This window comes from Oenanthe melanoleuca, chromosome 4 (assembly GCF_029582105.1).
Source record: "Oenanthe melanoleuca isolate GR-GAL-2019-014 chromosome 4, OMel1.0, whole genome shotgun sequence".
In the NCBI taxonomy this organism is placed as follows: Eukaryota; Metazoa; Chordata; class Aves; order Passeriformes; family Muscicapidae; genus Oenanthe; species Oenanthe melanoleuca.
This window is the reverse complement of record NC_079337.1, coordinates 1,358,633-1,386,486: the sequence shown is the minus strand read 5'-3', so window position 1 is coordinate 1,386,486 and position 27,854 is coordinate 1,358,633. Positions and strand designations below refer to the sequence as shown.

At 51.5% G+C, this 27,854-nt stretch overlaps 1 protein-coding gene across 4 annotated transcripts in view; it reads right to left on the bottom strand.

Annotated features, from left to right (window-relative positions):
- Nucleotides 1-27,854, bottom strand: part of SHROOM3 (shroom family member 3) — a 109,746-nt gene that overhangs the window by 10,880 nt on the left and 71,012 nt on the right. For 3 of the 4 annotated variants that reach the window (XM_056489541.1, XM_056489542.1, XM_056489544.1), the window contains 3 exons: nucleotides 14,107-14,235; nucleotides 6,553-6,684; nucleotides 1,358-4,457 (listed from right to left, as the gene is read on the bottom strand). In XM_056489541.1, the coding sequence (XP_056345516.1) occupies nucleotides 1,358-4,457; nucleotides 6,553-6,684; nucleotides 14,107-14,235 (3,361 nt within the window). Of the gene's footprint in view, nucleotides 1-1,357; nucleotides 4,458-6,552; nucleotides 6,685-14,106; nucleotides 14,236-27,265; nucleotides 27,335-27,854 lie in introns of those variants that run through there. The other variant, XM_056489543.1, reaches the window with a different exon arrangement.

The window sequence follows — 27,854 nt, the reverse complement described above, 5'->3', positions numbered from 1 at the left end:
TGGGCAAGGAAAAATGAATTGGGGCTGCTTGTCATCCATCCTGTCACAGAAAAGTACACTTTGGTGACTTTTGTCTCTCTGGATATCTGGTTTTGTTGCTCCTTTGATCGGCAAGTGTGACAAAATGGCACAGATGGGCCTGGTGCCTGGCTGGGGTGGAAAAATACTGATGGTGGGATGAGACAGGGGTGGTTCTGGAAGTGCATTCCGGTCACTTGATATTCACAAGCTGCTTTTTTAATTCACTCTATTTAAAGACGTGCTGTGGGAGCTCAGGGCTGCTGAGGGAGGATGTGTAGAATGAAGCACAATGAGTTTGGGAGGGCAGCTTCTTCCCCCCACCCTGGTTTGGTCCATTTCTGAGATGCTGCCCAGTGCCTCCTCTCTTGTCACTTGACTCAGGACCACTTTGCTGCTCATGGATAATCTGCTCTGGGCCAGCAGCAAGGGCAGGAGTAGAAGATGTCCTGGATCCCAGCTGCCCTGTAAGTATGTGAGCCTCTCCAAACACTCAGCCTATTTGGGGCTAGGAGCCTGTCCACACATTTTGGTCATTTATTGCCTCTCTCAGTGATGAATGCAGCCTGGCATGGAAAAGCAGGGATGGGGCAGCAGACCCGGCACCACTGTAAATCCATGTGGCTCCACCAGCTGCAGTTTCCTAAATAGGTCTGAACAGATTTCAGACAGCTGAAGAGCTGGCCTGGGCAGTTGTTCTTTAAGAATTTAGCCTGGATCTACCGTTTACCATCATCAGAGTAGTCAAATTCCCCATTTGTGACATCATGTTCCCAACCACCGAGCAAAGGACATGGGAGGGCCAGGGTCTCTGTTCAGCTTTCTCTGGATGGTTCCCTCCAGGGCTGTAGGCTAAACATAATGGTTATTTGGCAGTGCCTCTGCCCAGCACTTCCCAGCACTGTCAGCCACAGTGGAAGCCAAGGCAATTCTAAGCAGCCTCTAATCCTGTCTATTTTTCACCAGGAAAATGGGCTGAGGGAAATCACCATCCTAGTGGGACACTCCACCAGAAAAGTGCTCAGTGTTTCTCCAGTTCTGCCGGCAGCTAAGGACAGGACACCTCAGATGGGATGTCCAGAGCAGCAAGAACATGCCTGCACATGCACTGAAACCCCAGCATCCCTGACATCCCTGACACAGCCCAGCAGGGAAAGAGCTGAACCCTACCAGTAATCTATTAATTAAGGTGCACTAAAGTGCCTCAGCACATACTGAATCTGTCTCTAATCAGTGCAGTCCCAGCCATGAGCAAACATCAGCCTGTTCTGTGATATCCCCCCCACTCCCTGGTTCTGAGAGCCCCAGCTGTGGGTGCACACGACCCGTCCCCACATACCTGGTGTTTCTTGTCCGCTGTGGGAGAGGACCTGGAGCGCACGTGCACAGGGACCGGCCGACTGTCGTACCTATCGAGCAAGTCCTCCACAGACACGGATTTCCCGGCTTTCCTGGCGGTGGAGGGTGCTCCCAGGACCTGCTCCTGCTTCCTGTAGCGGGGCTGGCCCTGCACACCCAGCAGGTCTGTCTGCGTGCCCTTGGTGAGATCCGGCCTGGCTCTGTAATCCCGGCACCGCTCTGGCTTGGGCCGGCTGGTGAGCAGGCTGTCCTGGCGCCCCGGCGCCTTCTCATCCCCGCTCGTGTCCAGGTAGTCCACGAGCCCAGCGGGGAGGGTGGAGGACACCCGTCCCGCCCTGGGGAGCCGCTCCAGGGACTCCCTGCGGCGGAAGAGGCTCTGCTCCTGCAGGGAGTTCATGCTGGAGGCGGAGGAGAGGCTCTGGCTGTCGGGGCCGCCCAGCTGCAGGTAGGAGCTGTGGGAGCGCTCCCGGAGCAGCCCCGCGTCCTGCGAGGACGGCCGGCGCCCCGTCTTGCGCTCGATGTAGTCGGCCAGGGCGCTCTGCTGGAGCTGCTTCAGCTCCGGCTTGGACAGGCTGGCTGTGGAGGAGGCTTTGCCCTCCCTCTCGAAGATCTTGCGCCGGTCGGCCACCGTGCTCTCCGGGAAGATAAAATGGATGCTTTTCTTCTGGAAGGAGAAAGGCGAGGGCTCCCCGTCCGAGATGCCCACCTCGTTCATCTTCTCGGGCTCCGAGTAGGAGCGCTTCTTCTGCTCGGCCGTCAGCCGCTTGCGGCCCCCGATGCGCAGCACGTGCTGCGTCCTGCCGTAGTCCAGGCTGGAGAAGCCTCCCTCCGTGGGCGTGATGCTGTGCCTCTCCTTGGGGGTGTGTGGGGACGCCGCCGTGCTCCTCATGCCCACGTGGGCCGAGGCAGGCCTCGGGGGCACCCTCCGGGGCACGTTCCCGAACGGGGGGCTGATCCGCCGGAACGAGGTGGCCCTCAGCACCCTGGACTGGGCATCCTTAATGCTGTTCCTGTAGGCCCTGTTAAAGGACGTGTCCAGCTGCGACCCGTGCGCATCCTGCATGTTATCCCTCCAGAGCATCTCCCTCTCAGGCTCGCCTCCCAGCTGGAATGTGCTTCTGCTCCGTGGAAGCTGAGCTGCCCTTATCTGCACCTCATTTTCAGGACACGGGCTGTAATACTCACTGTGTCTTGCCTGCTTCACCGACGCCACCATCTGCAGCTCTACGGGGTGCCAGTCGGCCTCTTCCAGCTTGCCGTTCCTGATGGACGGGCTGGAGCCCCTGGCAGGCTCACTGGGCAGCTTGCTCCTCGTGCCCTCTGGGCTGTGCACAGAGCACCGTGTGCCGGTGGGCTGGCTCATCCTGCTCGGCCCGTAGTGCTGCCCAAAGCTGGGAATGCCGGTGCTCTGGGGCCGGGGAGTGCTCTGCTCCCGCTGCTCAAACTTGTTGACCTTCTCCAGCACCGAGCAGCGGGGCTTGCCAGCCTCTGGTTTGCTGTAGGGAAAGCTTTGGGTGCTGCTAGAGCTGAGCCGGCTCCTTCCGAAATCCAAGGTCCTTGGGAGCTGAGGAGAAGGGGGCTCTTTGCACTTTGGCTCAGCAGCATGGAACAGAGCCACACTCGTGCCCTCCTCCTCCTGCCTCGTGAAGGCCTGTGGGTCCACACTGCTCCACTGTCTGTGCCCCTGTTCCCTGTGATCCTTGTCATCTCTGCCACTGCTGTTCAGGAAGGACAGTTTGGTGTTGGAATAATCCTCGCTTGGTTGCATCTCCCTTAGCTCGAAGCTGCTTTGCCTCCTGGAGCTCTCTGGGATGTTCTGCAAGGAAGAGAAGCTGTACTGCTTGGCCTTGTTGTGAGCCCATGGGAGGGAAGCACCAGTGTCTCTCTCATTTACCTGTGCGTTGCCATTTTTGTCCTCCTGGGATCCAAGTGTCCAGTCCTCTTTGGGCTGGTAAGGGGTTTTCCTCTCACTAGCATCCCTCAGCTGGGGTTGTGGACCCTGGAAAACGGGCTTGGAGGCCTGTGTGGTACCCGTGGTGTCTTGGTGGCCGTGTGCTGCCTTGTAAAGGGGTAACAGCTCCTCCTTTTGCGACACAGCCAGGCAGAGCTCGGGGCCTGCTGCGCTGGGAGGTTTCTGCTGGATGAGTTTGGCTTCGTGCTTCCTCTCAGTGGCAAGGGGCTGGTAGAAGACGGCCGACCTGTTTGCAGTGCTTTGGTTTCCATTCTCATCCGAGCCCAGGGTGCTGCTGGCCGCTGCCTTGTCGTAAGAGGCCGGCAGGGCTGGGGAGTACCCGCTCTCTTTGGCCAGGGCTGGGTAAAGCCCGGTGCTGCTGGCGGAAGGCCGGGGCACCTGGGCGTAGTGCGGCTCCGGGGAGGGCACGGCGTAGACGCCGGTGGGCAGCAGGGGCTGCCCCGGCTGGGCTGCCTGCGCGTAGCCCTGCTTGGCCTTCGTGCCGGGGCTGCTCTCCGGGCTCTTCTCCAGCACGGTGTGCAGGTGCCCCTCTGCGAAGGGCAGGGAGCTGCTGAGCGGCGCCCAGGCGCCTTTGGGCTGCGCGCGGCCGGGCTTGCCGGGCTCCAGGCCGGCGCCGGGCCTGTCGTGGTGCCTGGTGGCGGCGTAGCTGTCGCTGCGAGCGGGCGGCAGCGGCGCCGCCCTGAGGCAGGCGGGCTGTGCCCAGGCGGGGGGCCTGCCGGGCGGCGCGGCCGAGGGCGGCAGGGCCGAGGGCGGCACCTCGTACTCGCGGGCCACGCGCTGCTGGGCGTCGAACACGGTGCGCACGTAGCGGATGTCGGCCTGCCGCGGGGCCGGCGCCGGGCTGCACGGCCGCTCCCGCCCCGCCGGCGCCGCGCCGTACTCGGGGATGCTGCAGTTGGTGGAGAAGGAGCTGTAGGCCGAGTCTCGCTTGCTGTGCAGCTGGGACAGCTGGTCGATGCTGCTGGTGGATTTGGCCGGGGACAGGTGGCAGGGGTGGTAGGCAGGGGAGGAGTGCTCCAGGCTCTCCATGCTGCCCCGGGAGCTGTACTGGTCGGGGCTCCTCCTCAGGTAGCCATGCTCGTACGCAGACAGATCGCTGGTGGAGGAGCTGGGCACGGCGAGACAACAGTGAAAACCAGCGGAGGAGAGCACAACAACTTATAAGTGAGCTCAGAAGCAAGATGTTTAGTTTTGAGATGAAAACCCATATTTGGGCCTTGCTCCATCCCCTGTTTGGAGTCATCCCAGTTCACAAAGAGGAACTGCTTGACATTGCAACACATGGCTCTTATTTACCACAGAAGGGTGGGAGGGAAATAGAGACAGAAAGATGGTGCATCTCTGGAGCCAGGGAGGATCAACCCCACCCAACAAACCCATCCACAGCCCTTGGAAAGCTGAATGAGCACCAGCGACACTGAGGAGGAGGAGGAGGAGGAGGAGAGGAGCACGAGTGGCTTTCTGGGGAAGAATCTAATCTCTTTTTTCCCCACTTCATTTCTTTTTATGGAGATGAAGGCTGTGCCCTGGCAGGATTCCTGGAAATTCAGCTGTCCCAAGGATAGTTTGTTTGCTGCGAGAAAACTAAACTGACAGGAAGAGGAAAGATGTATGTCCCTGTGCCTGGAGGAAAGCGGGATGCAACCACAGTCTGAGAATTCCCAGGAAGTCTGCACTGCCACCTCTTCTTGCAGTTTAGCAGGTGCAGGTACACCTTGGCACTTTATCTGAAGTGTCCAAAGAGGACTCATGGCCATCAGAAAAGTGATCAAAAAAGAAGGATATTCAGAGATCCTTCTATCCATGGGAAGGGATCTCTTTGTGCCAGTCACAGTCCCTTTTTTACATCTTACAAGGGGATATCAAACTTCTGCAGCCCTGGCTAATCTCCCTTTCCAGATTCAAGCAAATACACTGAGGACTGGACAGTGTAGCCTGAGCATTCCACTTTTCTTCCTGCTCTTCCCAGCCTCCCTTCCTCAGGTATCACTTTCTCTAGTTCCCCGTCCTGTGCTGTCCTGGCAGAGCCTGGCTGCTCCCTACATGTGCTGTCCTGGCAGAGCCACAGGGAAGCAGCAGGAAGGGATGGGCTGTGGCAGGGCAAGGCACAGAGCTGGAAGCTGGCTCCAGATGACATCCCAAACAAGGGACAGACCCAGGGGAGAAGGCTACTAAGGATGAGGAAAGCCTGCTCACAGGAGCTCTGCAGAGAGATGCAGAGGAACACAGGCAGGAAGAGATATGTCAAATCTCAGGATGAAGCTGGCTTGCTCATTTAAATGCACCACTCTATTTTGGACTCAAATAAGCATCTCCCTGGCAATGCCCAGCACAGCCCTAGCCAGCTGGCCACTAGATGCTCCCCGTGCTCCTCCTCAAGCACCCGGGAGACAGAGCCATGCTGCCAAAGCCTCTGCCAGGAACTGCCTGGGAAGCAAAGCCCCTTGGTGGGAAAGGAGTACATCCAGCATGAGCTGTGCTGAGGCCACAGACAACACACTTTATTTTCTACAACCATCTCCTCACTTTCTTTAATGCTCTTTTTTCTCTTTCCTCTCCTCTGCCAAGGATCCGTCTTGCCAGTAGAAGAAAGTGATGTTTCAATCCCAGAGGCTAAAATGGAGAGTTTCAAACCCTTCTGCCTCTCAAGGGAAAATCTTTCAAGGGCAGAATTTAAACTTGTCCCTCCTCAAGCTGCTCTGCACGTTCAGCTGTGATAGAGCTGACTCCTGCAGAAAGCCACTGCCAAGCCAGGAAATCCCTCTCTGAACTCCTCACCCTGGGAGCACTGTGGCTGATGCACTGTTGGCTGCTCTGTAACACTGACAGGCTCTGCTACCTAAACCCTTTTCTTCCTTTTTTTCAATAGGCCAGTTTAGACTTTGGGATTCTTTTTCTTTGCTGGCAAACAACCATGCTGTGTTTCTATATGGGGGCATCCCCAGAAAGCTCTATCAGCATCCTGGCAGTGGGCTCCCATCTTCATTGGAAGGGGCATTTTTAAAGCAATTAATTTCCTAGCTGCTAATCACTTATAGGAGGAAAGCAAAGCCACTTTATCTGGGAAAAAGGAACTGAAGCCTTCCTAACTCTAATGTGAACCCTGGCTCTTTGTAACCTGTCCAGCTGTATGGAGGTGACTGGTACCACTTTCCCACTACACCGTTGCCCCTCCCTTCCCTGCACAGGTGTGCAGTGCTTACCTGGAGTGGTAGGACTGATGCCAAGGGGTGCCAAGCGTGCCCTGAGATATTTGCATCATGCTGGGATCGGGTTGGGTCTCGGCGAGTTTGGTGGAATGCCAGGAGTGAGGTCGGCCTGGAGTCTCACTCCGCCTAGAGGAAAGCAGAAGGGGTTTGCACATCAGCAACAGGCTGTGAACTGGATGGATGTGAACCTAACACCAACATCTCCAACTGTCTGTGCTCATTTGTGCTTCACTGCTGTGCTTTTGTCCATCCCAGGCAAGCCCCATGGGCCCATGTGTGAATGTCCCTGACATTCCCACACCACATTTGCACAAGTGGATCACTGGATGCCACGAGGGGGTGGAAGCCTGCAAAGGGACTTCTGATCTCTCCTCGGTGCTGCTAAAAATGCAGGATGAGACGTGACAGCCAAGCACTGGCACTGTGTGTCCCCTGTATCCCAACCCGGGCAGACAGCTGTCCCCAGGGTGTGTCCCAGGCGTGGCACGGCACAGCTGCCCTTTGGTGCCTTCAGTCACCAGCTCCAAGGCCTGTGTCTGCCAGCCCCGGGGAAAAAAACCCCACTGACACCTTATTTAAAGCACAGAGTGCTGCAATGGAAAGTCAAAGCAGGGGATTAGTGACAGAGTCCCCTGAAGAGGCCACACAGCCTTTGGGCTTGTCCTTAATCCCCCTGCTGCTTTCCAAGAGGGATCTCTCCCCTGCTCTAGCACTCATTTCCACAGTTTCTCACTCTCTCCCTGGGAGAAGGAGGAGCAGCACTGGACCTGTGTCCTACTGAAATGTGACAGCTTGCAGGACAATTCTGACTCAATAAATGCAAGAGGAGGATATGACGCATCTTTAATCTTTCTCTCCCTGAAAAATTCACAGTACAGCATGTCCTGAACACACCAGTACACAGATTAAAATGCCCTTGGCACACAGACACCGAGAGAGGATTCGACCAGTACTGCCTAAGATTGGGAAAATAAATGGTGCAGGAAGGTGCAAAAAGTTAAAAGTGTTTTTTAGGGTCGGGTCCTTTCCGAGTACCCGTTAACATCAAGCACTCATTGATGTTCTATAGAACAGAAAAGCACAGGCAGAGAGCGAGAGGCAGAGCCATTCCTCCAGCATTTTTTCCATACAGATTTCACAAGTGATGGTTATTTTCTCATCATCTGCCAAAAGAAGGAAGAAAAAGAGACACACTTTTCCCTTTGACATCTGTTGTGGCAAGACTCTCTTAAGGGAAACTGGACTGGAGGTCTGCAAAGGGCAAGCTGAACCCAACACCATTATACCCTAACATGTGCAGGTGTGTTTAAGACAGAGCTCCTCTGTTAAGCTCCTTGTCCAGGAAACAAGGAACCTGGACACTGCCAGATGGGAAGTTTTGTCAGCTTCCCATTCTTTATGAAGGATAACCCACATTCTTGCCTTTTCCACTGCAGACATTTAAAGACTTTAAGTACTTTAGTGGAGTACAAGCCATCAGCATCAGTTTTTTGCTTGGGAAAATGAATGATCCCATGCAAGGCATGTTATCCCTTGGTTTGATCAGCAGAAACAGTGAGGGAGCTGTGAAGCCAATCATCTGAGCCACAGGTATTTTAAACTCTTTTGTTTGGTATCCTTGTAACAATGCAGCATGTGGACAGCTGTGAATTTTAGGCACAAGACACATGGTACCAGCTTAGCAGCTCTGTGTGGGATAACCTTGTACTGTTTCCACACCTGCCCAGTCTTGGAAATGTGGCAGATCCTGACTGATCCCAGACAAACTGGCTGAGTGATAAAACCTGCAAATGCAGCAGCTAATGCCTGACCTGACTGAAGACAAATAAATCAATATTTAACTGGTATTACTTTGGTGCAGCTAAGTTGCCTTCAACAAAACCAAGTGCAACAGGTGACATTTTGGCACAGAAGCTGTAAAATTTAAAACTGTAATAATTACAAGAACAACAATAACAAACCAACCTCATCACCTTATCTTTTACATATTCTGTACTGTACTTGTAGAGGTGTCTGGACAACCTTATTACTGAAAAATTCTCCACTTCAAATAACAGACAAAGTGATCCCTGAGTTGTAAATGCCAAGGCTGGAAAGAGAGACTGCTGGCTCCTCATGGACACTCCCAGTGATCAGATAACCTGGGCATCCAGGTCAGGTTGGCATCATGACAAATGCTGGGAGCGAAGATACCTGGAGAAGTCATCTGAACAGTAGCTGTTACACAGACAAAGGGAAAGGGAGAATCTTTAATCCCACCCAGCTGCTGCTCTCTGGGTGCTCCCTGCTGCTATGTTGGTCCCAGTGTTTGCAGATGGAAACCTGCCCAGCTCCTTGGTGGCAGCCTGGCACACTCTGGGAGCAGTCAGGGCTGCAGGGACCACATTCACATCTCTGATGCCCTTCACCAGCAACTGCTCTGCAGCTCTCTCTCATTAGGAAGAGCTGAGTGTGCTCTTCTCTGTAATCTCTGGAGATTTTTTTTATATTGCACACAAAACAGGAATGGAACTTTACAACGACACTTTGGCACTAACTCTACAGATGAATCAGCATCTGAGGCCTTCTTCACAGTATAACTGAAAGGTTATCTTCCTCTCAAGGTTACAAACTAAAGACATCCAGAAAAGGGGCAGAAACTCTGATTCTTGCTCTTCATGCACTGTTCCTTGCCAGTTCTGGAGCACACGTACAACCTGAGTGCTCAGCAAGTTCTAAAGTACCTCAAGCCCAGCATCCTTCAGGAGTGCAATCCTTCAGTGTGAAAAGGCCCATCTTCAACCAGAGCAAACACCCCAGCTTCTTCAAGTTGCCATCTGCATTTTTTCCACATCCTTAGAAAGCCAGTAAGTGAAAGCCAGAGAGGGATGTTGTGGCTGATTAACCAGCCACTCAGGGTCATCACTGCCCCAATAAACTGATCTTTTTCTACTCCCACACAGCTCTGGGGAGTGGTTTCCATCATTCTCACATCCATCAGAAACATCATTCAGGTGGCTGAAAAGAGAGCTGTGAACAATGCTACTTGTATCACTGACCTTGTGGTCATTTTTCTCTGTCCCCACAAGCTCCAAACTCTTCCCAGCAGAGACAAGGAAAGCTGAAGATAAAGGCAGCGATGCCTTTCAAGGAAAGCAGAATCCACCTGCAGATCCAGGCTGGAGCAGTGGTCACCAGGACCCACCAGGACCTGAGGGCATGGCTCTGACTAGGGCTGGTGCTAATGTGTCCAAGGAAGATGGGACAGGGCAGAGAAGAGAACTAAGGCCAGAGGGCACTGCCATCACTCACAATCACAATCCCAGGCCAGGTGGCTCTGTGGGAGGCTGCTAGAGCTGCAAGGGACAGGCATGGCTGGAAGGGAATAGCCATGGCCAACCCCTCATGTGGGGAGGTGGGAACGGATGGGGGCCCTGCAGCACCGACCCTCCTACTGCAGGAGAAATGAAAGATTTGGATGCAAGTGCAAAGCTTGTGCCTCCTGGATCTGATCCCAGGCACTGAGTCACAAGAGAGAAAGCCAAGAGGGCAGCTGCCCATCCTTACCACGTCATCCTCACAGCAGTCAAGATTTCAAGCTGGTGAGAATTCTAACCTAACAAAACCCACATGGCAGGGGCACTACATCCTGAGCCATATCCTGTGCATGCAGCAGCAGGATCTTTGTACAGGAGACATCCTGATCCCAGCAATTCACCTGCACCCTCCTTCCAGGGTGAGTGTGCACCTGCACCAGCAGAAAGCAGAACACCCATCTGAATTCTCTCTGGGACAGGCGTATCTTTAGGATGGACACATCTAAAGGAGCAGGAGCCTGACAAGGAGATGTTTTCCAGACATCCCAATGTGCTGCTGCAGCCTCTCTCTTCCCATCTATCAGGCAGGAGATGAAGGAAAAAGTAAAGCACTCAGAAGCCTATTAGGATTTCGACAGAGCGAGGCCACAATCTACTCAAAGCAACGTCGCTCTTAATTAAGGTTCAGTCATGGTTCTAAAAATAAGCAGAACAGACGAGGCCAATTAGAAAGGAGTCGGACCAGAATGGCGTCTGCTTGGTGTGTCTTTCACTAAATCCCTCTTTGTAGGCTCACAGAGCCCTTCTGGGAAATTCTGGGGCAGGGAGGATCTGGAGTGAGCTCTGTCCCTTCACAAGTCTGACTAAAAAAAAGGAAGACTCATTAGAAAGACCTGAAGTCTATGAAATGATATTTCACATCATGGATCCTGGCCAATAGTGTCTCCTCATCTGTAGGGGAAAGGGAGAATTATGCCCACACCCCCCACCCTTTAATGCTCAGGTGAAAACTTTCCCAAAGTAAAAAACACACTGAAAAACCCTTCACTTGAGAACACTTGGGTGAAATGTGTCAACATTCTCAATATTCTCATACCAGGACACAACCTGCTTTTCATTTTGCAGCTTCTAGAGGACAACTCCCCACCCAGTGAATCCCTGTGGACTACCTCACAGTTTTTGGCAGTCTCAATCCTAAATCAAAGAAAAAGAAAAAAAAACATCCAGGCCAGCTGAGGGCTCTGTCTCAGACAGGTCCAGCCTCACTGCTCTCTCCAGCTCCTTTCCCAGGGGCTGAGGCAGGTGTTGTGTCTGCGTGGTGTTTCCAGCCAACACGTCAGACACCTTTTGTTTTTCCTCTTTGATAAGCATCACTGGGGATGTCTGGGTTGCATCAGACCACGCCCTGAGTGCCATGTGGGAACTGGGAAACAGGTACCAACCTCCCTGAAGTCTCTCTGTAGGATGAAAGGAATCAGAGGTTTCTGCTCAAAATTCCTATCCATCACTATCACAAACTCTTCAGAAAAAACTCCCCACCATACCACTGGGAAGAAAATCCCTGTGTGGAAGCAGAGATGACAACCATCTGTCTAGAGACAGATTTTCTTCTATTGGCTTTTCCTGACAGAAGTGCCCTCAGCCATGGCTGCAGATGGAAGTGCTGGGATTGCTCAGAGGTGATGGCAGCTGTGAGCAACAGGCGCTCCTTCGTTGAACTTAGGAACAGTCAAACATTGTAATTAATGATTATTGGCCCTGCAAGTCACACCTCTGTGTTATCACACATCTTTGGGAACCCCCACGCTGTCTTATCCAAGAAAGGCATTTATCCAGGGTCCAGCAAAGGAAACAAAGAGTGCAGGGCTCAGAGCTGGGCTGTGCACCATGGCTCCATCTGCCCTTCACCCCAGAGCAGGGCTGACAGGCAATATTTACATTGAGGACTTTTCCCTACACAAAGAAAGGGTCCCACTGGCATCCCCTGACACTAACCAGACACAGGAACAGAGGTGATGTATACAAACTTCACTCTCCTTGATTACTGGGTTCAAGGACTTGGTCCTACCCAGGACCTCCTGACAGCTTTCTATTTTGAAGACAGCATTATCAAGCAACACACTAAGTTTGATTTAAATTGCAAAACGAGGAGTATTCCAGATCTCTATTTCAAGAAGTGCTTGCCACCAAGATAGTCCATCTGTGCTATTCCCACAGGACTGCAGCCTGGACATGGAGAAGCCAGGGGAGCCTTCACCCTGGTATCTAGACCATGCATAGGCTACTGAGTTCAAGACTCTGCAGCTTTCTTCTTCTTTCTTTAATTTTACTCTGTTTCCTTTGCTGGAAAAAGAGGAAGAAAGAACAGACATGGAAAAGAAGCAGCTGACTAACTTAGAGTGTTTGAGAAGGACACTATTATTCCCTTCTTCTCCAGGGATTCACACCATCTCTCCCAGAGCAAGGAAAGAAAATCCTAGCAGCCAGAGCCTGCAGTGGCTTCCCTGCCTGAAAAGCTGCATTGATTTATCCAGACTGATGAACCAGCCCCATGGGCTCAATTCAAATAATTTTTCCTCATTCTTCTCCAGTCAGTAAATTAGTTTAAAAGACAGAAACCCAAGCATAGCTTGGATTCTTTCACAACCTGATATCCAACACACAGCAACTTGCAACAGGAGAGACTTGGAAACAATGGAAGGAATGTGTTTTCCTCGCCTCGTTCAGTGCTTAGGAGGAACTGGCTGGCAGCAGGAACGATTATCCAAACAGCACGGCCAATGAGGCACGGCAGGTAACCAAGGGGATGTGCAGGGCAAGGCTTCAGGCTGCAGCTGGGCTCTCCTCTGAGCTGCAGGGCTACAAACACAGGCAACGCTCCTGGAGGAGTGATAAGTGGGAGAGGAGCAGCAGGGTCTTCAGGGGATGTGTGGAGGTAACTGCACACATCCTCCTAAATGTTACCCCATTTGGGGGTAACAGGGTGAGTCAAATGTGCTGGGGAACTGCATCTGCTGCCTGGGCCAAAGCAAAGGCTGCTGAGTCTGAAACACCCTCCCACAGGCACATTCTTACACATTAAAGCAGCTTCCTGTTCGTAACTAAAGCTGCAGCCCGGGTCAAACTGAGATGTGCAGACACAGCCTCCAACACTGCCGGAAAAGCAAAGCAAAACATTGGCCCTGCACACAAAGGCAAATCTACCCAAGTGAAATGCTCAACTTTGGAGCTCCTGTGAAGATCTGCTACTAAATCAATGGACAAGAAGGATTTACAGAGGGCATATGGTGAATGACTCATTGTTATAGGGAGCTGGTGGATGTAGGGGAGCTCCTCTCCCAGATTCTTTGTGGGTCACATAGCTGGGGAAATGCAGAGTCCCATTCCTCACTCAGAGATAAACTTCTCAATCAAATCAGCTTGAGGAGGTATTTCAGCCTCTAAGATCTGCTCTTTCTGAGGCCAGGCAGGGTCAGCATCCATGACTGCCTACAGTGGCCAGAAGCTGGAGCATCTCCACTAAGGTCAGGGAGGTTGCTCCAGAGGTGCATCCTTGCTGATAAGATCAGAACGTGGAATTCCCTTCTCAGCTGCTCACTCACAAGCACTGAGGCACATTTTGGCCAGCTCTAGGCAATCAGCATAGCTTCTTGACTTCAAACAAGTCAAGGTCTGGCCCAAATGCAATGTTGCAAATAAAAGCCACTGCTTCCACCTCATGGTACGAATCTCAGAAGACTGAGACACAAAAATCGATGAGGACACCCAGATTATATCTGACTGATCAAGAGGCTCTTTTGATGCCATCAAAAGCTGTGCCTGAGTAAATGCTGTAGGATTTGGTCCTAAACTGTGTGGCCAAAGGAGGGCAGTCAGGCTCAGCCACAATACCAGCCAATCCAGAGCAGCTCAGGAAACCGATTCCTGAAGACATTTGATCATTCCAAAATGCAGACAGGTACTCAGAAGTCATGAATACCAAACTCCCACTAAAACTCCCAGACTCTGAAGAAGCCAGGTGATTTTGGAATGCCAGGCACCTGAAGGTGGGAATTCAGATAATATTTACACCGCCTCCTCGGAGATATTTCGGTTCAGCATTTCTGATGACCTTTAGCAGCACTGACGAAAGCTCCTGAGGGGAAATTTCAGCACTCCTCCCCGTGAGTGCCCCTCAGGCATGCCAGAGCAGTAAGTGTTTCCCACCCTGCCCTTGCAGATGTTTCAGGGACACAGACAAACACGTGCTCACCTGGTCTTCAGCCGTAACTTGACTCCTGCTGCCCACGCGGCTTTGCTGGGCGGGAAGTCAGTGCTCACGCAGTCCTGGCTGAGCGGGCTGGGACAGAGCTCTGTGCATCCCTGTGCTGCATGGGTGTCCCTGCCAAAGGAGAGCAAGGACATGTAAACACCACCAGGCAAAACCTCAGCCCTTTTAGCACACACTTCACCGGGATTTGAGGAAAAAGGGCAATGCACAGACCCAGAGGGCAAGGTGGAGGCATCAGGCAGTTTTTAGAACATGTTAAGTACATGTCGCAGGAAAGCCATGCGTATCCTTGTTGCTCTCTCATCTGAGCAGTGCTTGGCTCTGCCAGTGTCCCTCAGGAGTGTTTTGGAGGAGCTGCTCAATCCCACGGCACAAAACTCATCGTGCAGCTGCATTTGGGGACAGTAAATCCCCAAGCGTGGAGTTCAGAGGCTCCACTGTGGGATACACTTTTTCCACATGTAACCACCTTATGAGAGCTCAGGGAATGCTCTCAACACTCAAGAGAGAAGCCAAGAGAAAGGGCCAAACAATCTTAGGGAAAAAGAGAAACCTGTCCTAACCCTTTACTGATATTTCCACAAAGTCAGCAAACACTTATTTACCCTGCTCCAAGTCACACAAACACGGTGCAACCATCGCTGCAGCCCCCTCCTTTCCCCTGGAACGTTCCACTGCTCCCACTCGCTCCCTTTTAGCCCTGAAGCGCAGAGGCGATCTGAAACTCCGGCTGGCCCAAGGAAGCCGCAGGCCGAATAGAAGCGCGGCCGAACAGCGCCCTGCGCCTCTCCTGGCCCGGGACAAGCCGGAATCGCCTCTCGCTGTGCGCAGGGCGCACATGCCGCATCTGGGGCTCTGGATGGCTGAGATGGCTCGGATGCCACGGCGGTGAGAGAGCGGTGTCTGTGTCCGGCCGGCGCTCCCCCGCCCCACGTGCCGCCCAGGAATGTTAAGCCTCTGCTGCGGATGAGATACAGCGGGGAAGCGGGCAGCACTTTCACCTACGTTAGGGAAAGCGACTGCTCCGGAACGGCTTTTTTTTTTTTTTTTTTTTTTTTTCCCGCTCACGCTGCTTATCTTCATCCAATTTTTACCCCAAATCCTGCCTTGGCTGCCTTTTCTTGCCATGTGCCAAATCCCGTCCTGCTTTGTCTCTGCCAATCCTCTCCTCTGAGATGATGTCAAATCTCCGATAAATCTTGAAAGTTTCCCTTCCCTGCTCCCACTCCAGTCTCACTGTACACCAGGAGCACAATCTCCTTTACTGCAGCCCTGGAAGTGCCAATATCCTTAAACGTTCTAATTCTCTTTGATCACCAAGCTTAGCACAAAAAATTTAGCAACTTCCAGAGGAGATTTCACTGCAAGACACGGAAAGGACAGAGGGTGTGCAGCAGATGAGGATTTAAAAGATTGCATATAAATAATTTACCCGTGCAATTTTGTGAACAGAATATATTCACAGCTTCAGCGTTTGGAGGCCAGAGCCCTGTGCTTCCCTGCTTGTTTCCTGAAGAGCAGAGCTTGGCTCTGGCCAGGCCACACCACAGCAGTTCTCCTGCAGTGGGGAAAGCTGCTCGTGCCTTCTCTCCAGCCAGCTGTCTCTGAGGGAACCAGTGACAGTATGCAGGGCTGGGAAATTGCCCCTGTGCCAAGAAAAGAGTCAGCAGCAGCCTGAGGAACTGATAGAAAGGGGTAGCAAGTGTCTGCAGCTCCCCAGGAACCACAGCCTAGTGATCTTTCAGCACTTAGGCTCATTTCCCTTATTTTTTTAAAAGAAAAAACAACTTTTGAAGGATGCTAAGAAAGCAAGAGACACTACAGGATCCAAACTGCTGAGAGCAGAGCTTTCTGAGTGAGTCCCTCAGCAGCCTGGGTGTTCCCCCTCACTGGAGCACCCCGTGCTTGCCAGCATGCATAGCTTTGGGGTTTTTCCTCACAAAGACATTAATTAGTGTCTCCATGGGCTCCGGAGGTGCTGCTGGGAACAGGAAATGCAACGGGAGTTTTTCCCGAGCCTCTTAAAAAACAGTAATTGCAGAGCTCTGTGGTGCATGGCAGGCTCAGTAAGACACTGAAAACTAATCAGCCACTAGAAACAACAACATGAATCAGGCCCAGTGGGGAACAGAGAGGAGGATCCCTCCACCTGGGAAGCAGAGCCACATCAGGCCAGAGCACACCAGAGGGAGGGTGCCCATGCAGGGTGTCCCCTGGGAAAGCAGGGCTGGCAGGACAGGGAGAAGAGCTGAGGCCAGCAGGGCTGCAGGGCTGGACACCTCTCCAAACACCACCCCAAGCCCAGCACCTGTCCTTCCCCTGCAGCCTTCTGCCTCACCTGGCTGCTTATCCCAGAACCTTCTCTTCAGCATTTCTAAAACAGCTCAGTCTAACAGCCAGGAGGCTGTTAATCCCTATCAAGACACTTCTCCCACCATAAATGGAGACAGCCACTCTTGTGCAAAGGTGTTGAGAGCCTACCTTTCCTCTTGGCTGTCCTCACACCTTCTCCTTAGAGTGGACCTTCTCCCAAAGCTCCAGCTGCCCTAGGACAGCTCTCCAGCTCCCTGTGGCAGCACCCTGCCGGATGGGATGCTCTTAAAGCCTGGGGCTGCATTTTATTTTGGGATGTTGCAAAGGGCCTCACAATTCCACAGCTAAAAAGTATCCCTGGCAAGGAGGGGCCTGCAGTTGTTCCTTTTGTTATCGTGTTGTTTCTAAAGCTCTCAAGTGGGAGACAGGAAACCCAGCACACACAGTCTATTTAAAACTCCTTTACCTCCCACCTGAGGCAGGCAGCTGCCTCTGAAATCTTCCCTTTTCAGCAAAGTTAGTATTTAATTATGAATTGTTATTTATACTCACTGCTTCCATGGTGCCTTTGGTATTTAAAACCACACATGTCCAGGAGTACCCTCAGCCCAGTTTTTCCCTCATCTAAAAATACAGCCTCCTTGGATTTTTTCCTTACTGCTTGCTTGACAGTGAAAGAATACAGTGCTAGAGATGAAGGGCTTTTTTCAAGGAAAACCTCCCTCAGAAGTTTCAGTGCCCCCTCCAGAAGAAAGGCAGCACCTCCTGACCCCACATCCCTCTCTCCCCACACAGCCAGCACAGCCTTTCCACAGCAGGCATCTGTGAACCTCTCCCTACTTTTCACCACCTTCCTCAGAGCTCTTCAAGAACACATGGGTGGCCTGATTTTATATTAATCAGCTCCCCATAAGACTGGTTTGCCAGTGGCTGCCCTGATGCCTCATGGCCTTCCTGAGCTGCCCCAGTCCCTGCAGAATTCAGTTGCTGTCTTAGGGAGACCCTTTGCCACTGAGCAGGGCTGACTCTGCTCCTCTGGCCATCTTATCTGCCTCCCGTGCTGACCTCCCATTACCTGCATGCTTGGAACGTTTCACAGCACTTATCTTAACCTTTTGGGCTCCTGGCTCTTCCTCCTCACTTTCTTCAGTCTTCCTTATCCTTATTTACAACCTTCACATTCCAACACAGACTGGTTTTCTAAAGCCAGCCTGGACAGAAAGTGTGGGTGGGTGCCTCTGCCCAGCAGCTCTCCCGGCAATTATCTGAGTCCGCAGAGATCATATTCTTAATTAATTAAACCCCATGTTTCATAACAATAGTTCCCTGAGTAATGGCAGCAGCATAAATCACTGCTCTCACTGAGGAAATGATGCAGTGCAAGCTCAGCTGCCTGGCTGTAATTCCCAGAGAGGAGACAGATTTTGCACAGGGAAGTGGCACAAACCCAGCTTTGTCTGCTCATAGCATTTCTTTTCCTGGACAACAGCATTACAGCTCTTCTGGCTGCACTACCATCCTGTACTTTTGGCTTAGCTGCCTGTAGTTCCAGGGATGAGTCTAGGATATGCCATAAACAGCACATGGACCTATGTCTAGAAATTATTAACTTTTTTTTTTAAAAATTCAGAAGAGGTATTTTTAATAGTTCCACCTCTTGAAGCCATGATTACTGAGCTTAAACCAATACCTGGTTTGCTGCCACAGTAATAGATGACCTGAGTCCCAGAGGATCCAATCCCCAAATGTTAACATGTTTAGTAATTTTTAGTATCTTGTTACCTCTAAATCCAGTGTTGTTCTAGAAGAGAGGATGGAGATTGAATTCTCATTTTTAAATAATTTGGGATCAACAGGAGTATTTGTAACCACTGACAGAATTAAGAGCTATCCTAGAAACAGAGGTGCTCACACAACAATGCTTTTGAAGCAGAGATTAAAGCAAGGAACTCTTCTTCCAAATTCTACAGCTATTTGTAGGCATTTCCTGATATTCTTCCCTTTGTCCTAAATGAGAAGCTAAGAGGAAACCCACCTCCAGTACACAGAGTCCACAGAACATCCAGACACAAAAATACAGGGAAGCAGCAGCAAAGCCTAGCTGGGCTCTGACAGGCAGGAAGGAGCCCAAGGAGTTAATGCTGCAGGTTTATCCTCATGGCACCCCACGTTACACAATGTCACAGGCAGCCTGAGATCCCCAGCTCAGCCCAGTGACATAAGGAGAGCTGGGCAGCTTCACCTCTGGCTATCCTCACCCCCAGGCAAGCTCTCAGCAGCTCATGAGCCGGAATCTCCCTGGGAATGCAAACCTCCATGCAGGCCCCCATCTCCTGCAAAGAGCAAGGCCTCCTGTCTCCTCCATGCTGTCAGGGAGAGGCCACACATCCCAGGCACCGACCTTGGCTGTGGCCATGCTGCTTGGCAGATCCTCCCGCTCCGCCTGAAGTGAAAAGACAGCATTGCTTACGTATTTCTTATTTTGTTACCTCCCGTGGCTGCTCCAGAAATAGCCTGTAATCCACATCTCTGTCACGCTCCCAGAATCTCCTTTAGCTGCACTGCAAGTGCCCCGTGTGTCAGAGCACTAAGGCCCAGGTGCTCTCCTGTTAGCAGCAAGGCCTGCACAGGTTTGTTACTCTGCTCACAGGACCCCAGAGCTACACCAAGACCAGCTAGAAACACGTGGACAAAACTGTTCTTCATGGAAAAAAAATGATAAATTGCACTGAAACCTCACACTAATAACCTGTAAAACTTTTGCCAGAAAATGTCTCAGTCCCTGGGTAAAACCTCTAGCTCATGACTTAGGACATTCACCTGAGATGGGAAACAGCCAGGTACTGCACAGTCTTAATTAGGCACATGAGGAATTCAAGTCTGGTTCATTAATCCAGAGCACAACAGGCTCCACCTGTGTAACTCCTGGAAGCACATTTTCATCCTAAGCAGAACAAGACAGAATTTGAAATCACAATAAGGCTTGTTGAGCACATGAATCTTGGGACTGAATTAAATACTCTTTCCAGAGATCTGTAGCAAGATCCAAGTTCTCAGGTAGAAACAATAATATCCATGTGTAGGACTCAGATGGGTCAGTAAAGCTCAGGAAAAAAAACAAAAACCCACGCAACCCAAATGCATTCACAGTGTTGCTGCCTGCTGCTTCTAAGAAACAGGACTACTTAATGCACATTTTCTGTACACATCACAGGCACATCCACCCTGATATCTGGTAAACCAGGATTACTAGAGCTGATCTTTGTGCCAATCCCCAAAAGGGAAAAGAAGAATTTTGCCAGGAACAGTGCAGAGCGGCTTGTGCTTTCTACCTGCACAGGCCATTGCTTGGAGGCAAATTAAAGAAATCACAGGATGGCCAATTTTAGATGGATACATCCCCCATTCAGGCACCCATTACTTTCAATCTAACGGCTCCTACTGGAGATTCCGAGCACGCAGAATTTCAGGGCAAAGCAACAGAGGCTGAGAAGTCACCTGGAATTAATCCAGACTCACAGCTTTCCTCCTCGGAGAGCTCTTCACTCAGGCAACTCCAACTTAAACAACCTCAATGAGCGCTGACCTTCAGGTCCACCGAGAAAAAATCTGAAGAATGGAGACCACGTTTTCGCTGTGCAACACTGTCTAGTCCTACTTGTCCAGCATTTCTCTGGCTTCCCCTTTTCTCTGGGACCGCACGGGTTTTAGCTGACCTGACCCCAATCCCACAATCTGGCCGCGCTGTGTTTGCACAGCCCCACACAAACCAGCTGCTCCGGCGCCCTACCTGTTTGCAAGCAGAGAGCTGAAAGGAGCCCTGGCATTCATTGGGGTTCCTCACTTCATTGGCCAAGGGATCTTTGAGAAAATGAACTCCCTCTTTGTCTGCGAGAGAGCCCTAATCCCCGTTTTGCCCTGGAGGATTACTGGGTACTTAGAAAGGCACTCACATGCACATTTTTGGTTCGTGCCAGCTGCATTTGCGCCCACAATATGCAGCGTTCCCTTTGGTCTTTAGCTTTGACAATGAGCATTCCACTGCACCCAGACCTCGACCCGAAGACCGCCACCCCTCTAAAGGCACCCTAAATCCACGCTGTCAGAATGGGGGCCTCCCCTGCTTTGCATGAGCAGTTGGCCCTGGGAGGCAGCTGGGCACGCAGCCCCGCAGCCACAGTCCTTTCTGTGCTGCCCAGCCAGCGCTGAGCGCACAGCTCCCTGCCAAACCACCTGGGTCCTGGCTGCAAGGAAGGACCAGCAGGGCTCAGGCATGAGCTTTTATCCCCAGTGAATTCCTGGCTGTTTGTAACAGTGCTTCACAGTTATAATCCACCACAGCTTGCTGCTTGTGCCCCAGTACCACCCAGAGAGCCTGTTCCCAAAGTGTGCTCCGTGCAGCTCTGGCCCTGATCTTCCCTGGACTGTGGCTCAGTTCTCTGAAGTTCTAATCTGGGATGAAGTTCAATGGAAGCAAAGGACTCTAAAGCAGTACTGACCAGCACCTTGCCTGCTGAGGGGAGATCTCACCTTCTCAGGAGGACACAATTGAGAGGTGACAACTATTTTGGTCTGTCAAAACAGTGGTGTGTGATCCATCCTGCACCCCAACTCTACCTGCACACGAAATGCTTTCCTACACCTTGTGCTCAGAGAGCTTTAACCCTCTCAAAAACAGATCTACCTACTAATTGTATCAAGACAGGAGTAAAACCACAGAGAATGACAGCTTCATTCTTTTCTACCCCACAGCTAACAGGACTATCTTATATTCTTGCTCTTGACCATTGCCAAGCATCTCTTGAAGTTTGGGAACAGTGCAGGATCAGCTTAGGGAACCAGAGAATCCCCTCTCCTCACCAGCTGTTCAGGACCAGGAGGCTGTGAGGAACAATCCTTCAGTCCTGGCCATAAAACAGCTCTCTGTTGTGCATCAGATCTGTCGGGCAGAGGTGCCTGAGATGAAGATGATGCATGGCACTGCTCAAGCAAGCAGGAGGGTCTTTAACCTGTCCCTGTAAGGGCCATGGCCACCACACACAGGTAAATCAGCATCCTGACAGCTTCTGGGGTGTCCCCACACTGAATCATGTGGATGGATCTAAAGTCCTGATAAATGATAATATTTAACTTCTCTTACATTACGAAGCACAAGCTAGCTCTAAAGGACAAGCATAAGCAAAACAAAAAATGTAACTGCAGCTCCTACAAAGAAAAGCAGCAAAACAAGGAGGAAGGCAAAGTCATACTCATATAACCTAAGGATTAGTTTCCATTTCAGGATTTGAGAACTAAAATGATTCCATAGGAAAAGCCCACAAGCCCTCCATGCTGAAATAATAGCTATGTTCACAGCAAGAGATGCAATCAGCAGAAGGTATTTCCCCACAGTTACTGTTTTTACACTCACCCTTCAGAATAGAGATGTTTTCCAGCTACAAAAGGGCCATCCTAGGGCTGGCTGAATGTCAGGCAAGGGGTGTCCCACCTGAGACCTGAAAGGCAAGCCCAGCTTTCACTGGGAAGTTTTTCCACCAGAGGCTTGAAGCTGGGACTAGGCTGCATCTGCTGGTGCAGCTCCTAATACGTTCCATACAAACCAAACTAGGTCAGTCCAGACCAACAATTTAAATGGTTTAAAGCTAAAGCTTAAGGGAGTGCTTACAGGAACTGTTCCAGTGGCAGATGGATGAGGTCTCTGGCACTATGAGCAAGTGGGACATTAATCTCTTCTGCCAGCACAGCTGGATCTCTCTTGCCTGCACTGGTGACACCTTGCACTTTAAGGAACACACCCTGAAATTTTAGCCCAGCAGCTCTCCTATGGAAATAAGGATGGTACCAAAGTGAAGCAACAGTGGCTCAGTTGCTTTCTGAAAGCTGGTCTCAGTGATCTGTACTAATGGAGTGACAATGTGAGCATCTCTTCAGAGAGGGCAGAAGAAAGCCTTACACTCATTTATCACAGGCACAGTGGACACTCAGCACCAAGAACTCAGGTCTGCAGCAGCTGAGCTGTCTCTCAGCTCTCTCTAACCTGATTATCTGCAGTGCTTCCTGGTATTGCAGATCTTAATTGCAGTTACTTGACGGGGAGTGTACAGGTCTAAATCACCTTCAGAAGTGTAGCAATGCCTAATCCCCAGAATATGAGCTACTCCTTATGAGCTGCTTCTCCATCCCACATGCCAACCTCTTCCTGGACAAATTCCTGAACACCTTACTCAACACAGCATTCCATTTACTTCCTGGGGATTTCAGCAGGAGATTTGCCCGAGTAAGAAGTGATGATAGATTGAGTAAGGAGATGAGGACTTGGCCAGCTCAGTGAGAGAGCCCAAGGCAAGTGACAGAAATGCTGGCTGCTAAGCCAATAAATATCTGTTCGTCACTCCAAATATTTTTAGCATCTTCCAATCTGGCAGAGATGAGCTTGGAAAAAGATGAGGGCTGCAACTATGACAAGGAGCAGGAGATGAGGGAGGAATCCTTGGCCCCTCTCGCCTGGTCCCATGTCTCAGTGTATCCCTGTTGTTCTCACACATACTCCCCCAAAGGAGCAACTGGCCCTCCTGACTCCACTCCCCCACAGCAGGGAGACATTTTACCAGCATTAGGAATTATCTGCCATCCTTTTGCTGAGGAGATACCATGAGCACTCTTCCTGTACACAACCCTGGGTGTGGGACCTCTTCCATGTGCCCTGCCAGCAGGAAAACTCTTCCCATCACCCTGTCTGCTGCATCTTGGTCTGATGATCCTGCTCTTGGGAAACCCAGAAAAGCCCACATAGCCTAAGTGCCCATCAGCTTTTAATGGGACTTTCCTCACTTCAGACCCATCTTAAAAACCCAAGCACTCCAAGCACTCTGCAACAGCATGAGCTGCATGTCCTTGGAGGAGCCACCCCCAAGCACACTGAGGAAGAACAGAGAGGAGCACTCACAGCACTGCCAAGTGGCAGTCTGACCTGAGGCCTTCGCAGCAGTTACAGGTTAACAAGACATCAAAAACTCTTCTTCCTCAGTGGGAACAGCAGCACCTTCTCAAAGGAAGCCACACCTTCATTAGGGACATGCAGTGATTTGGAGTCACAGCCTGGAAATCTCTGCATATCAACAGGAAAAAGGGGAGCAACACACATCCCCACTCCCAGCCTCTCCTGGTACACAGCACACACTGTGGCCATTGTCATTACCAACACCCCTCCCAAAATGAAACCTTGGTGGAGCCAATTCCAAACACAAATTCAAGTCACAAGTGCCAAAATGTTTGGAGAGAAAGCAGCAAACCCAAAGCCTATTAAGCAGCCATCAGTGTCAACACTTACTCCTCACAAATCAGGGACAAGTGGCCTAATAAACAGTGTCAGGCTGAGTCTGGTGAGATGGAAGAGGAAGGGAAGAGACAGACTTGGGGAAAGGACATGACATTAATCAGTATCACCCCCACAAACCTTTGACACAAACAAGGTAGTAAACTCAGAGGCCACTTAGAAACTAAGCTCCCTTTTTGCTTCAACAGTGATAGTCCCCAGTTTCCAGCCTGGAGGCTTGGCATCCTTCACAACAGAGCCACTGGGGCCCATAAAACCCTTCCCTTTCAATCCACCTCTCAACACACACCTCTCTCTGGCCTGGCTTAACCACTCCCTCCCCAACACAGAGCAGATCCATCCAAGGTCTGGCCTGCAGGGAATTAAGCACTCTAGCCAGGAGTGAGTGGGCTCCTAGGCAAACAATGTCTGCACAGGAAGACAAACAAATCAAACCATGATTTCACCCTGGCTGCAAGAGTCACTTCAAATATCTCAGCTTCTCCTTCTCCCTGCAGATCATTTCTGCCCCTGGGGGGTGGTATAGGCCATTTACCTCTCCCTAGCCTGCATGGGAAAACAGAGCATTGGACAAACACACCCCAGGCTTGATATTTCCACCAGGGCTGTAGCTGAGTTTTTAGAGCTGTGCCTCACTAGAGCACGTATTTGCTCCCACCTACCCAGGGAAATTTAAGCTGCCATAGCATGATGAGGATGCCATGGAGCACGGGGGCCCTGTCCCCACTGTAACTGTACTGGCCACCAGTTACCATCACGTCCTTTGCTTAAATTAGGCTGAAATGGAGTCTGTCTCCAGCCTGGAGCCCGTCTGTAAGTGCAAAGGAATCTGTGTCCTCTGCAGCACACAGAGGATCAGGTCACTGCTGGAGAGCACTTGGCCTGGCTATTTTTATTGTCTCCCTGAATACTGTTCTACAACACCGTTTTGAGTTGCTGAAAGAATAGTAAAGATGAGATTTTTTTTTAAATAACAGACATGCTGATAATTCATAGGAACTGTGTCCTTTTAACTTTTGGATGTTTCTCAAGTCTCTGCCCTTGTTGCCAGGATGCTGAAGGCATTTTGAAGGCGCAACATGATGAAATCTAATCAGGGTGAAGTGGGCTGGTTTCATTTCCATCAAATTCCTCTTTCAAAGGCATAAATTTACCCTTCTGATCCCAACCTCTAGAACTGAGCCAATACAGCAGCTACTGCTACATCAAAAACCCAGCCAATCCCCCTCCCTCACGAACAACTGATGACTGAAATTCCTCATCCTTCTTTAAACCCAAGGACACTGCCACTAATTCGAGCCCTGGTGCAACTCAAATGTAAAGGATTAGGGAAGTGGCTCTCATCTGAGCAGAGGCAAGCACGCAGCAATGCAGCACATCAGGGGTAGCCAAGCTTTCGCTGCAGTTAAACTTGGGAACAACCTCCTAAACCATGGTTTCAAACACACAGGTTTTCTCTCCCGCTGACTGGAGCACCCTGAGTAGGGTGCACCTTAAGATGCTGTGGCTACAGCCTGATCCTGCTGACCATGAGCCATTCTCCACTCCACACCCATTAAGGTCCAGCAGCTTGCCAGCGGCAGCCACAGTCACTCTGGGCCTGAACAAATGTTAGCCCAGTGGGAATCACACAGGGCACTATAAAACACCCTGTTTGATGTCATATCCTCCTGCGTTATTTACTTACACTGCTGCTGGGGTGAAGAAGGCCAGGGATGGGATGGACCAGGCCACACCATGCCAGCTGCTCTGCAAACACCAAGTGAAGGACGGTTGCTCACCAGGGGGCTGACATTAAAGCAGGGTCTCCTCCCTAACGAAACAAATGCAGGAAGGATGTTTTCCCCATCACCACTCTTCCCTCTCCAGTTTTCCCATGTCCACCTGCTCACTGATGCATCCTCCTGCTAAAGCTCAGCTTTTCTCCCACTGCTGCCACGAGCTGGATACTCTACAGAGGGAGAAGGGCTCTACATCACCCTGCCTTTATTCTCATAAAAAATCTCTTCAGGCCTGCTGAACACAGGGGCATTTGAGGAGGCCCCTGGCTGCTGCAGGACCACAGCTTGCCTGTCTCCCAGAGACAGGGCTCCCACGTGCCACGGCAGCAGCCCTCTCTGCAGAGCAGTGCCAAGTAGGCTACAGCTTGTCTTTTATGTCCTTATTGCCTTTTGAGCAATGTTTTACAGTTAAACTTCTGGCCTGCTGACCTCTGGAAGATAAGCTTCTGTGATTATTAAATGAACTTTCCCTTAAAATTTACAGTAATCCTGATTTCAGTCGAACTGAACTTCCCTCTTCGATTAAAGAACCAGAGGTGCCAAGCACCATTTAATGTGGGCCAACAAGCTCTCAATCCTCTAAATCCCCACATAATGGACGTGCAGAGCACCCCTCCCTCTCCCACTTGTAGGCTGGCCTGGACTTCACCTCTCTCAGTCAAAGCACTTTTAGGGCATTGGTTTTTCCCTACCTTTTTTTCTGCTGGTGTTGAGGAAAGTCTGGAAAAGCACCTTGCAGGAGCAGAGTCAGGCCCCCACGGCTGAGCAAACACAGCCAGCTGCTGAGCTTCACCCCTCTGCTGACTGGGATAAAGATGGCTCAGGCTGGGATGAGAAATGAATGTATTTCAATGGGTGCTGCTGGTGGCACCTAAAGCCAACTAAATTTAAGGGTGTTTTTTTTTTTAGGCAGAACAACATACAGAGATCAGGATTTAAAAAGCATTACAGCAGAGAATGAGAAAAGCAGACCTTTGGACCTCGTGGGCAGAAGAAGTAGGGGAGAAAGTTGGAGTGAAGGCAAATGAGGTCTGTGGATCCCATTTATCCCAAATTTACAAAGAAAAATGCTGGCTAATAGTGTTACATTTGAATATAATTCTCTTCTTATCCCTTTTAAGAAGTCTGTGGGTCATTGCAACCAGGTGATAAAACTTCTCAGCTTCAGTCCCGGTATCTCGTTGCAAGGTGCCTGCCAGCAGAACTCCCCGCAGGAACACTACACTGCTTACTAAAACATGTAGCACGGTGAGAGCGCACACGAAACGAGCAGTAAAGGGAGCCTCAAGCCCCGCAGCCGGACAGGGGATGATGCAGCTCCAGACGCGTCCGGGCAATCGCAGCACACCGACGGCGTTTAACTGGCACCTGGAGAACCCTCCGAGTAATGAGTTTCGCATACGGACGGGGGAAGCGCGGCACGGCGGGGTCTCACCCTACACCGCTTCCCTCCCCGACTGCTTCTTCCCAGCATCCAGAAGCCCCGAAAACACCGAACAAGAAGCTGGAAGGGGAGGGGGCAGGCGCCCTTCTCCGGGAGACTCCGCCGGAGCCTGCGGGGCCGCCGCCTTTTGTTATCCCGGCCTCAGGAGCAGGAGCGCGCCTGCCCCGCACCCCAGCAGCCCCATCAGGCCGGTCTCGTCCCCCCCAGCCCCGCACATCCCGCGCATCCCCGCCGCCGGCGCGCTCCTCCCGCAGCGCCCGCACTCACCGTGCCCCGGGGCGCGGCCGGCTCCGCGCTCGCAGCCGCGCCGGGCGAGGGCGCCTCCGGCCGGCCCCGGCAGGTGCCGCGGCGGGCAGCCCGCCCCCGGCACCGCCCCGCACCCGGGCAGCGCCCCCGGCACGGCGCCCGCGGCCCGCCACAGCCCGGCCGGGCGCGCACCTCGGAGATACGGGCTCCCTCCAAAGCCCGCCGCTCTTCCCTGGCCCCGCAACAGTCCAGTCGCACCTTCCCATACATCACAGGCGGCTGCGGGTGGCACGGGCCACAGCAAAGCCACGTTACTGCTGCGGGGCTTGCACAGCGTCTGCTGTCACTGCTAGGTGCGTTTCATACAGAACATTTAAACAGAAAATGAGCTATATGCAATTAATTTTAAAACTACATGAGCTGTTACGTCTCACAAAGGAAGACGACAGGCAGAGACAAGATAAATAAACCCTTTACATCTCTCGTATTGTTGTAAAAAACTAAAGAAAACCCTTCATGCCGCACGATGATTTGTGTCACACACAGGAAGGCGCTCAAGTTTCAAGTAAGAATTTGCACTTCTAATGCCCTGCTTTGGGCATGAAACAAG